Below are 12,626 nucleotides of genomic sequence, written 5' to 3'. Positions count from 1 at the left end.
CAAGCATACCCATAACATGATGCAGCCACCACTATGCTTAAAATATTGAAAGTTGTACTCAGTAGTATGTTTGGGGCAAATCCAATAAAACACAATACTTTGTATTCAGGTAAAAAAAAAAAAATGCATTTGCCACATTTTATGCAGTATTAGGTCTACTTTAGTACCTTGTTGCAAACAGGATGAATGCTTTTGTAATATTTTTATTTTTTACAGACTTCCTTCTTTTCACTCTGTCAATTAGGTTAGTATTGTGGAGTAACTACAATGTTGTTGATCCATCCTCAGTTTTATCCTGTCACAGCCGTTAAACTCTGTAACTGTTTTAAAGTCACCATTGCATGGTGAAATCCCTGAGCGGTTTCCTTCCTCTTCGGCAACTGATTTAAGAAGGACGGTTGTATCTTTGTAGTGACTGATATTGATACACCATCCAAAGTGTAATGAATAACCTCACCATGCTCAAAGGGATATTCAGTGTCTGCTTTAAAAAAAAAAAAAGTTTTACATTTACCCATCTACCAATAGGTGCCCTTCTTTGCGAGGCATTGGAAAACCTGGTCTTTGTGGTTGAATATGTGTTTGAAATTCACTGCTCGACCAAAGGACCTTTACCTTACCTTGTGTGGGGTACAGAGATGAGCTTGTCATTCAAAAATCATGTTAGCTATTATTGCACACGGGGAGTTCATGCAATGTATTAAGTGACTTGTCATGCACATTTTTACTCCAGAACTTATTTAGGCTTGCTCCTGAACTTATTTAGGCTTGCTCCAGAACTTATTTAGGCTTGCTCCAGAACTTATTTAGGCTTGCTCCAGAACTTATTTAGGCTTGCTCCAGAACTTATTTAGGCTTGCTCCAGAACTTATTTAGGCTTGCTCCAGAACTTATTTAGGCTTGCTCCAGAACTTATTTAGGCTTGCTCCTGAACTTATTTAGGCTTGCTCCAGAACTTATTTAGGCTTGCTCCAGAACTTATTTAGGCTTGCTCCAGAACTTATTTAGGCTTGCTCCAGAACTTATTTAGGCTTGCTCCAGAACTTATTTAGGCTTGCTCCAGAACTTATTTAGGCTTGCTCCAGAACTTATTTAGGCTTGCTCCAGAACTTATTTAGGCTTGCTCCAGAACTTATTTAGGCTTGCTCCAGAACTTATTTAGGCTTGCTCCAGAACTTATTTAGGCTTGCCATAACAAAGTGGTTAAATACTTATTGACTTTTCAGCTTTGAATTTGATTGAATTTATAAACATTTTGAAAAAACATAATTCCACTTTGAGATTATGGGCTATTGTGTGTAGGCCAGTGACAAAACAATCTCAAATGAATCCATTTAAAAATTGAGGCTGTAAACGCGGGAAGAGTCAAGGGATGTGAATACTTTCTGAACACAATGTAGATCAACAGATAGACAGAGTGGGCAGTCGTGCCCCTTCATTGCCCACACTTGCGCACGACCGAGAGCAAGTTAGTGGTTTTAGCGAGCTTTAGACTAGAGGATTTATTTCAGCAGGCGGCGTGTGTGTGTGTGTGTGCTTGGTTAAGTTTGATCATAATTGTGTGAGTGCTCGCTGAATGTTGGGAGATCAGCTTACCGGTGTACCTGTAGAAAGTCTAATGAAGTCCTCCTTTTCTCCTCTTCCTCTCCCATCGAACCCTGGACCATGTGCAGCTACCGGAGGGACGACCGCTACAGGTCAAGGTATGACTACAATACCCATCTGACATCTCTCTTCCTCAGACTACACGTAGCCATGAGGAAGTAGAGTTTCTGAGACCAACTACCGTCCATGCATATCCATATCGAATCATCCTCAATGTCTCTATTTTCAACTATTCATCCCAGTTGCTCATATATACCTAGTGGAACCAAGGTTGGGTTTACCATTGAGTGTAATGGACAAACTTCTGCATTGATTTGAACCACAACTCATCTCAATCCCCATTATAGTAGTACCACGGCGTGTGCATTATAGAACAGAGGACACTGTCTGATTGTAATCTGTTTCACTATATAGATTCACAATTGTATATTGATCCCTTGAAATGTATTTATCTTAAGTGGGTAAATGGAGTTTGATTTCAAGAGCAAAGTTGATCCTTTTCAAGGATGTCAGAATTGATCTTACGCTGAATTGTTACCACACCATAACTCTAGTTATAACCATGTTTTGTTTACATGTCATTTGTTTAACGTTACAAACATTGGAGTTAAAACGAGCTTATTTTGGGTTCTGATGGGATATGACTGTCAAACTAGATCTCAAAGGCATCATTCATTTCTAAGTTATATTCTTCAGGAATCAATGGGTACATATCATTAATTTCGAAGTCCAGAAATGGACGTAGCAACTGCAGATTTCCCCTTTTTAAAAGGAAGAGAACCATGATGTACTCGTAAGTGAGGCTAGCAGCCAGAAAACCCACTGCAAAGCCCATTTGCAAATTGGACAGTGCGGCATTGATTCATCGCCATTGCAATTTCATTTATCACGTGGCTTTTCACAACAATCCACGAGAGAGAGAAATACAGCGCTGTTGCGTCATTGTGAGTACGGTGTTGAATGAGACCGTTTTCGGTATGGACGTGATACGGCTTGGCTTTGATTTCTGCTGTGAATTTGGTTGATGGCAGAAGTTGATGGTTTAGTGTTTGCGCTGTAAGGTGCTTTTTATGAACCCATATTTGCGTACATAGTTCATGGCTCTCATTGCATATAGTCTACCCATCTTTTCTGCTATAAACATGGAAGCAAAATGTTTGCAACTGCAAACTGAGCTTCTTATAAAAATACAAAAAACCTACAGCTCTCAACGTTTTAGGTACAAAAACGATCCAGATAATTGTAGTTTATGCATTTTGATGTTTCATTGTTGTTCCTGTTGATGCCAGCAAAAAAAAGGTTCCTTTGCCCTTTGTTTTGTGTATCTTCTCCTTCAGTGGTTCTTTTCTTTCCTTTCGATTCTTTCTTTTCCTTTATTTCTGTTCCTTTTGTTGGGTGTTGAATGTATGTCTCTGAGGAGGAGGTAAGTGTCTCTAACACCACAGTCCTGCTGTGGATCTATCCCTCTGTCCCTTATCGTTCTGCTTCCCGGTTCCCACCACACCAGAGGAGCTCACCGCTTCGCTCAGCCCCACGCCAGGAGGCCTCAGTCCTGCCACAGAGAGCGGCCGCAGCAGCAGGTCCGGCTTTGCCGACGGTGGGAGCGAAGATGGGGAGAGAGCTGGGTCGGTGAGCCCCCGGGCGTCTCCTTCAGCCCCTGAAGCCCCAATCGAAAGGGACACTCCAAGGCTCTTCTCCCCAGACTCGCTGGGGTCTGAGCTGAAGAGGAGCCCGTCTGACAAGGTCTCTGATGTCTCTGTGGGCCACAGCTTGAGCGGCTCTGGGTCTGAGGACGAGGATAAGAAGGACGTATGTGAGAGCAAGGAGGCTCCTACCTCGGCCTATGAAGACATGATCAGTCCTGAGAAGCCTCAGAGCCCTCTTTTCACAGAAAAGGAGGGGACGAAAGAGCAGGAGGATGAAGAAAAAGAGGAGGATAGCGACGAGGAAGAGGATGAAGAAGAGGAAGAGAGAACCGAGGTGTCAACAATCCGCAGGAGGCCACGGCGTGAAGCCAGCTCAGAAGAGGAAGAGCAGCAGAAAGATGAAGGTCGCGCCCCTGTCATTCCTGTTGCCATGACCCCGGAGGAAGCCAAGCAGCGCGTCCTATCCTTTGACTACACAGAGCCTGAGGGACACCCCCCTGGTCAGGGCATCCCTTCAGGGTGGCAGAACGGAGCAGACAAGAGCCCCCCAGGGAGCAAGAGTCCTGACTCCAACAGGGCCGACCCTGGATCTCCCTTCTCCCCTAGCACCGCAGCCGACCAGACCCAGGACGAGTCTCCTCTCATCGATCACCAGCCAGAAGCCCTCGACGAGGTGGAGCAGGTGACTGAGGATGAGGTGCAGGAGGAAGAAGAGGTGCAGGAGAAGGTAGCTAGTCCCCTGCCCATGATTGCTGTGCCCCAGATGGAGGTTGAGCCCGTCCAGATGGATGACGAGCCTGTGAAGACCTCAAAGGACACTCAAGGCCAATACCTGGAGTCTGCAGACGAGGCCGGCATCGCAGCGGTGACAACAGCTCAGTCGGTGACCAAAGCCAAACCTGCAGAAGCCAAACCTGCAGAAACTAAGCCTAAGGCTGGCAAGCCTGCTAGTGGCCTCAAAGGAGATGCCAAAGGAGGTGCTCCCACAGCAGCCAAAGGCCCGGTCAGGAAAGATAAGAAAGTGACCGCTACTGCTGTTGCCCCTCCCACCGCCGGTAAAGCTCAGAAAGCACCCCCAAAAGATGCCGCCCCACCGGGCAGAAAAGCAAATGTTCCAGGTGCCCAGCTCAAAGGTCTGTTTTCCGTTCTAGTTTATCAATCCCACCTCTCCACCACCTCCTTTCTTTTCTCTCACAGATACTTTTTTTCTTACTTGAGCAACACAATAAAGCAGCACCCTTTCTGAAAAACACGCACAAAACGCAAAACATGAACGTGTTCGGTTGATGAAACGGACTGCTTGTAGCCACCACCACCGGTTTCTTTCTTGTGTCTCTTCTTTGTTCACTTCGTTCTCTTTCGAGCTTTATCTTCTCTGTGTTTGTGGTCTGTGTTCTGTCTGTGTTTCCAGCCCCTGTTTATGTCACTAACCCTCCTGTGCCCAAATTATTTTTGCTGGCAATGTTTTCCACTGGTCAGCCCCTTTTGCATGTCACTTGCATGTTTGTTGGGTGTGCAACATCACATCATCGTGACTGTGTATTTATGGGTCACCTTCCCTTCCACCTCCCGTCTTCTGAAACACACACACACACACACATATATACACACACACACATATACACACACACACATATACACACACACACACACACATATATACACACACACACACATATATATACACACACACATATATACACACACACACACACACACACACACACACACACACACACACACACACACACACACACACACACATACACACACACACACACATATATACACACACACACACACATATACACACACACACACACCACACTCTGACTACTGTTTCCTATCTTTCTATCATATTACCAGAAAAGTGTAAGTCAGCACAGTTTGTCAGTGTACATGGATGCTTACATTAAACCGACCTCCCCCATCAGTAGTGGTATTTGTTACACACTACCACTACTAATCAATAGATGGTTCACTGGTTCTCTTTATGCTAATCAGGTTGCCTAAATTGCCAATTCCCATTTATCAATAATCATGTGCTGATCATATGATAACAAAATGATTCCCGTTTCAAATGGTGCATTTTCTGTAAAAGCTTTTTTAAAAAATGTATTACTGGACTCCCAAGAGTCTAAATAATGAATCAGTTGAATGGGAACCACCCACTCTATCAATACAGCCCTGTCACTCACTCAGGGTCCTAGTTGGACTAATGGGGTCGTCTATTGATAGGAGAGAAACATTATTGCCTGCCTAACTAACCATTTGCAAGCACCACAGTAACCACGGAGACCCAATTTCGTGCTTATCCAATAACACACAGGCTTGACGGTTTCTAAGCTGTTGTCTGTACCACATTCATTGGCCCTAAAACTAATTTAGTTCCCCCCCTCAAATGATTAGCTTAGTCCCAGACAGTGTATTATGTTCTCTGGGATTCTCTGAGTGGACTGATTAGTGGGATAGAAATCAGGCCAAGAGGCTTGAAGTCATTTTTGAGAGTCTAGTTTTTAATACAGACGACTTAATGTGCTAAAACCTCCCCATGCAGTGTAATGTCAATACACAGATTAATTGCGAATCTGGGGCAAGTTTCAAATTAAAGTTCAATAAGAGTTTATGACAAATTTACTTTCTGGCAATTCATTTCATGCTGTTGACAATTACTATGAAATCCAAAAGCAACTTTAAAGCATCCGTATACAGCAACTAGAGTAGTTAACAACACGCATTGTCTGTTAGCATTTTCATGTCTGGCATGAATAGGCAATTTAGCATCAGAGAGTTAGCCTAGCACAGCGAGGTATCAAAGTTGCTGATGAGACAGGACTATGATATTAGCACTGACTCAGTCCCGTTCTTTGACCCTCTCTTGCAGCCAAGGCCGGTGCAGGGGCTGGGAAAGAAGCAGCTGAGAAAAAGGTAGGTGATAACTGATGTGTGGACCAGAGGTCTGACCTCTGGAGTGACCTTGCGATACAGCAGGCATCAATATATCTCAGTGCTTTACTTTACAGCTGCAAAGGACGTTCCAAACATGTCGGCTCAAATTTTACATAAACTTTTGCATCAACCATCTGTCTTCAACTGAATGCCCTAAAAAACGGTTTTGCTCTGCAATTGCAGTACAGCACATCTGCATGTAAAGCCATTCACCAATCACAAACAGTATTTTACATTTGATTGATTTTAAGATTTTTACTGTTTACATTTTTTTGAAATTGCTTAAATTGGTTTTAATTGTTTAAGTCTATATCGCTTATAGCTTTTTGTTAAGTTCCACCATCGTAATGCATTTCTTTAAATGTTTGTTTTCACTTTTGTCTTTTCCTTTGTGTTTCATAACACTTTTTTACCACCTTTGGTCACAAGACACCCAACGCCACCACACCTGCCAAAGCATCCACCCCCAAACGACCCTCCTCAGTCCAAACCACCCCCAGCAAAAAGCCTTGGTCCTCTTCCTCTGCCCCAGCCTGCAACACTAGCAGGCCCAGCTCAATATTTAAACCCAGTCCAGGCAGTGCAGGATCCAGAGAACCCAGGCCAAGGGTAAGTGACACATGGACAGGCCTCAACTTTGATCACTATCCCAGACCCAGGCCAACTTATCCATAGGCTCATAATGGTCAATGGCATTATGACTCGAATACTTCAAAGTTCCATGGTGTTTGAGGATCTTATGCAATGCCTCTCCTAAACCCGAAACACTCAGTCAGTTCTTTCCCAAATGAGTCAGGAGTCTTTTGGTTCAACACAGGTTCATCGCTTGTTGTGTAGTTTCTAGTTTTTCCCCATTCTAGAAGTAACCGTGCTGTTTGGTTTCCAGACTGGAGATGGGAAGAGCACCAGGACACCAGGTGCTAAACCCCAGGGTGCTGGGACCAGGATGCAGACCAAGACCACTGCTGGAGGTCAGTCAGTACTCAGGGCATGTTCAACAGATGGTCAACTCTCAATGTGTTCCTTTATCTGAACTCGTACAGGAGCACCTACAACGCGAACAGATGCAATCACCATTAATCCATTGAGAGTTCCCCAATTCAAGAGAGGTTAACAAATGGAGTGTGAACAGAGATGAGAGAGCATGATAAGGATATGGTCAGACTCCATATCCCCATTGAAAAAGGTTCACCTACATTTGCCATCTCCAGCACGTGGTAGCTTGACTACATTTACATCCCCAGCACGTTAGATGGTGTTGATGTGATGGAGAGGAAAATGTCCCTAGAAGAGCAAAACACCTAGTTCAAATAATTGAACTTTTGCAGGTCTTGTTCCTGAAAACTTATACAATATATTATTGTTTCTCCTAACCTTGTAGTGGATTCCCCCAAGACACCCCAGAATCGTAGTGGCTACAGCAGCCCCAGCACACCCAAGTCCCCCGCCAGCCGGGAGGTGAAGAAGGTGGCGGTGGTGCGGACCCCTCCTAAATCCCCTGGGTCCATGAGGGGGCGCAGTCCGGTGCCCCTGGCCGCCCCCATGCCCGACCTGAAGAACATCCGGTCAAAGATTGGCTCCACGGAGAACATCAAGCACTCGCCTGGTGGAGGACGGGTAAGGGCTTGAAACCATTTTCTTTCGTTTTTATGATATGTAGGGTTGAAGAATTCCAGAAACCTTCCCAAAGTGTGCAGGTTTTTCAGAAACCCAGGTAAGAGGGGAGGGAATCTGCCAACAGAAAATCCTCCAACCAGGATTTCTGAAAAACCCAGGAACTTCTGAAAAGTGGCCTGAAATGTACAACCCTAGTGCTGTTTTTCTTAGCTATCTTTCCCCCAAGCTTAAGTTGTTTATCACAGGCCGGAATCCACGTACTACTCCTTAACTCCAGTAATTGGCCTTTCAAAGCTTTTGTTCGAGTTGTGATCACAAATGGCTTTACGGTATATGTTGAATATGTCCAGAACAATAAAAAAAATGGTTTGTTCTGTATTAGTTCCTTGGATGTTGTAAGGACAACGCTTTCTCCCTCCTGACTCTTTCAGGTGCAAATAGTTGAGAAGAAGATGGATTTAAGTAACGTTCAGTCAAAGTGTGACTCCAAAGCCAATCTCAAGTATACCCCAGGAGGTGGCAATGTGAGTAACGCAGACGGCATGGCGGTCAAGAGACTGCAGACAGAGACATTACCCATTTCAGGACTCCTACAGTACACAAACCACAAACTTCCATAAAGACTGGTCACTTGATCATTGATCTGTAACTATTTTGAGATCAGTGCATGTCAGATATCCCTGACCTGTAAAATAAGGACATTGCCTCACGCCTGTAACTTCTGAGTGTGAGAAATCTAGCTATTGAATTGGTACCTGCAGTGCAGACACCAACCATGAACTCTGAGGCTGTCTTGTAGATAATCTGGTCTAAGTAAATTTTAAAATAGTAGTCAGCAGCATGGTCCACATCGCAGCCTTGCAGCTGCTGCAGCAACCTGCCAGAATGATAATGTTATTTTCGCCTCTCCTCTACCTCTTCCAGATGCAAATTTGACATAAGAAGATCGAAGTCTCTAGTGTTCAGTCTAGATGTGGCTCCAAAGATAATCTCAAGCATGTCCCCGGAGGTGGTAACGTGAGTAACTTGGGGATGAACTCATGGCTTGGTCTTGAGTCTTCCTGCAATTAGGACCAGATCATGGCTTTGGCCAGGACATAAAGGCTATTCCTCCTCCACTCTCTGCTCCTCCTATACTTAAAGGAAATGAGGACTTCAGTAGTTTATAGCTAGATAAGTAACTATCATTCTGTAAACTAAGTTTGAGGAGTTTACAGGCTGATAGGTTAAGTTTGCGTTCTTCATTTTTGTTCAATTTACTCTCCAAAATAGAAGAGTAGCAGACTAGAGTAGCATCTGAGGCTAAATCTTACTTGCTTCAACTTTCTGTAGAGGGCAACAACAAAAAACACCCAGAAGGCCAAGATAAAGACCTAATCAATCTCTTTAAAAAAACGTTGATTTCATTAAACTGCAATGGGACACTGTTTTAAGGTTAGGACGTGGCAGGGACAGGTGCGTCGTACCTCGGCCCCTTTGAGTCCCTGAAAACGGATGCATGAGTAAGGCATTACAGGGGGCAGGGCATCCTTGCCTGGAGATGCCGTTGCCAAGTTTGTGTTTTTGGTCTGTCTGCCCTAGATCTGTCTCCTCAAATGTGTCTCCAATAACCCGTTTGATGCACCCCAATGGCTCTTGTAGTCTCAAACTCTCAAAATCCAATATATGGTTCAGCGTCTTGAGCTGAAAACCTCGACATCAGTGCTGTTGTTACCTTGCATGACATGGATGACTTGAATGCAGTAGTGATGTGACAAAGTAGAATGTTATTGTCGTCGGTGTGTCCGTCCATTGACTTATAATGGTGGCATGGTTCTCCAGGTTGGTGTATGACCGTGAGCATGCAGTCTCAGCGGGCAAAATTTGGGACGGTAAATCCAAATTACGTCATTCTCTGGTTCTAAAAATGTCTGATTACAGCCAGTTAAAATCATCTCGTTCATGACAATATCAAGATGTCTGGGAAAGAGGTCATATTTTGGTTATCTGGTCAGATAATCCGTTAAATGCATCTTTTAGCTAAAAAAAGATGTCTACACACAATATTATAATCAGAATACAACCTGACCATGATGTCACAAAAGACAGAATGACGTTGACCATTACAACCAGTTTTGCCCGTTGGGCTCAACCTGAATCCTGTCAATTGTGATATTAACCTCCAACTCATTGTCCCCTCCGCCACCACCCATCAACATCTGTCAATCAATACTGTCTGTACTATATAATCTACAAATCAAGACAGCATGGCATTAGGAAAACCACTGTATAACTATGATGTATTTGTTTATATAGACCATAACTAGTGAGCTCTGTAACACATTGCTGGTGCTGTCTAAGTAGATATGTAAGATTCAACTCTTACAACAGAAATGATGAGGCCAGTTTGTTTATAGTGGTACCGGTAAGTGGCTAGTGATTGGGCTGCACTGGGTTGGATGTGGCTGCAGCGTTGCAGTCCTGCTGTCGTTGTGTCTGCTTGGAGAAACAGGGCTGGGCTTCTGTTCAGTGTAGATAATAATGTGATGAAAGCCTGGCTCTCTATGCAGCAATGGCACCACCATGTGTCTGTACTGTGTAAGTACATGTTCAAACTGCATACCAGAAAATAGCTGCATGTTTGGATGTGTATATGTTTGGGTATGCAGACAAGTGGGGTATGGTTGAAAAAAAAAACTGAAATATTAATTAAAAAATATAGGCATATTGTTTATTTTATTCAAGAGTTTCTCTTTGGGGATTTGATTTTGTCTAGATTGTTGTGTAGACTTGTTTTAAATAATGGATGGGGTGATTTTATGAGAGCTCTGGTCATTTTAATTTCATATTCATGTATATTTCTTGTATTATTTAGCCATTTACTTCTATAAACATTGGCTCAAATTATAACATTGTTGTTTTCATGAATGCCATTCATTTTGTGATTACCTTCATCCTCCTGATAATCAGGTATCCTGCCTCATTTCTCAGGAAGAAATAAGTGGGGGAATGTGTAGTAGAGAATATTCCTGTGAAAAATCGAATGGAAAAAAAAAAAGGTGAAGGCCTGGTAATCCAATCACCTAATCAAATATTTATCCTTACTTACAAGACGTGGGTTAAACTGGGTTAGAAAACAGCATTGTAATCGTCATAGTTTCTAGGGATGTAACGAAACATCTCTGCAATGTACACAAGAGGGCCTTTGCATCCAAATTTGAGACCAAGTTGTCTCATTTAGATTCAAATTTCATCAATATGGTGGGATTTTTGATAAAGCTGACTGAATTCCCTGAAATATTCTAGCTATCTTTTCATTTTTAAGGAATTTCTCATGTGTGGGTGCAATCGAATAACCCCTCTTTCCCTTTTCCAACCAACATCTATTAAGGACAATGCTAGAAGCAAGTCTATTCAGGAAGCCATTCATGGCAGTGTCCTTGTCCTTGCATGTGACTGATGCTGACTCATTCTATTCTGTCTCCTCGCATCGCCCAACAATGACCACTCCTCTGGTCTAATTCTATCAGTGGTCTGATGATCTCCTTTGTTGTTTCTCCCCATTGCCATATCTAGGTTCAAATTACTCACAAAAAGATTGACCTAAGCAACGTACAGTCAAAGTGTGGATCGAAGGCCAACATTCACCACAAACCAGGTAACTTACGTACAAAATACAACCTTTAGTGACTGAAATGAAAAAACATGCAACAGATGGTCTATACTCAGCCATATCGACAAATATATAAAATAATTGTTTTATGTGCTCCCTGACGAATGTGAAATACAGGAAAATGTGTTGAAAAAACCCTTTGTCAATCTTTACCACTGCAATGGTCTTCATTAGGTGGAGGCAATGTGGAGATCAAATCTGAGAAGTTGGACTTCAAGGTTCAGTCTAAGATTGGATCAATGGACAACGTTGGTCATGTGGCTGGAGGTGGCGGGAGGAAGGTAAACAAACAGACTCACTATCTCTAATGTCCGAATTGACACACACTTATTTCAAAACAATACTTTCCTGTTTCAATCTTTAAAAAAACAACTGTACAAACCTATAACAATCAATTACTAATTTCTATTCTGAAATACTGAATTATTCTGCCGAATTCTGGAGTCCGCACTCTCTCTGTCTTCAAATCTCGGAAATCTAAACTAAATGATCAAACTCCTCTCGCTTGGCAAACTCTTCCTTAGCAAACTGAGCATGCTGTGAGACTTGCTTGTAAACATTTCTAAAATGTGATGCAAAAGAGTGATTAACACAGGGTCACATTGATTACTAAGTAGGCCTGTCTCTCTGCATTGCCAATAGGCATACTCCTAAGTTTGTCATTTACTTGTCATGTACTTACAAAAAGTTTATTTACATTTTTTTTTTTAAATCAATATTTAATATAAAGCATAACAATAGATCATAAATATATTTGATTGCAAATAGACTTCCCTCAAGGTAACTGATCCCTGTTAAAAAAAAAAAAACTCAACCTCACATAGTACATGAAGGCCAATTTTAAAGTCAATACAGTAAAAAGCTGAGGTAGTATTTTCCCTAATCTTGGTACCCAGAACCAAATGAGATGCTCAATATTTTAATTGTTAAGCCTATGACAAGAGATGATATTTTCCCAACTCTGGTGACCCATTCTCCTGCTCTCCTTCCTCTTCTCTTTGCCCAGCATGTTTGGGTGGCAGCAGCTCTTCTCATTTAGCCTGTGAACCAGTCTCTTTAGCTAATACACTCCATGTTATGTGCCAAAAGAGTGGCCTGTCTGCCATATTCAAATATGATCATTCTATCATTAATGAGCTCGAGGAAAACGGAGGATT

General features: G+C 42.7%; 1 protein-coding gene across 10 annotated transcripts in view; it reads left to right on the top strand.

The window, feature by feature from the left end:
- Positions 1 to 12,626, top strand: part of LOC109898297 (microtubule-associated protein tau) — a 44,171-nt gene that overhangs the window by 24,541 nt on the left and 7,004 nt on the right. For 4 of the 10 annotated variants that reach the window (XM_020493225.2, XM_020493222.2, XM_020493224.2 and 1 more), the window contains 9 exons: positions 1,674 to 1,703; positions 3,113 to 4,384; positions 6,136 to 6,179; positions 6,630 to 6,809; positions 7,087 to 7,171; positions 7,582 to 7,817; positions 8,249 to 8,341; positions 11,373 to 11,454; positions 11,644 to 11,750. In XM_020493225.2, coding sequence (XP_020348814.1) covers positions 1,674 to 1,703; positions 3,113 to 4,384; positions 6,136 to 6,179; positions 6,630 to 6,809; positions 7,087 to 7,171; positions 7,582 to 7,817; positions 8,249 to 8,341; positions 11,373 to 11,454; positions 11,644 to 11,750 — 2,129 coding nt within the window. The remainder of the gene's footprint in view (positions 1 to 1,673; positions 1,704 to 3,112; positions 4,385 to 6,135; positions 6,180 to 6,629; positions 6,810 to 7,086; positions 7,172 to 7,581; positions 7,818 to 8,248; positions 8,342 to 11,372; positions 11,455 to 11,643; positions 11,751 to 12,626) is intronic. The other 6 variants (XM_031833865.1, XM_031833864.1, XM_020493226.2 and 3 more) reach the window with 3 other exon arrangements.

The sequence above is a fragment of the Oncorhynchus kisutch genome, linkage group LG10 (assembly GCF_002021735.2).
Source record: "Oncorhynchus kisutch isolate 150728-3 linkage group LG10, Okis_V2, whole genome shotgun sequence".
NCBI lineage: Eukaryota > Metazoa > Chordata > Actinopteri > Salmoniformes > Salmonidae > Oncorhynchus > Oncorhynchus kisutch.
This window is presented reverse-complemented; position numbering and strand designations above follow the sequence as displayed.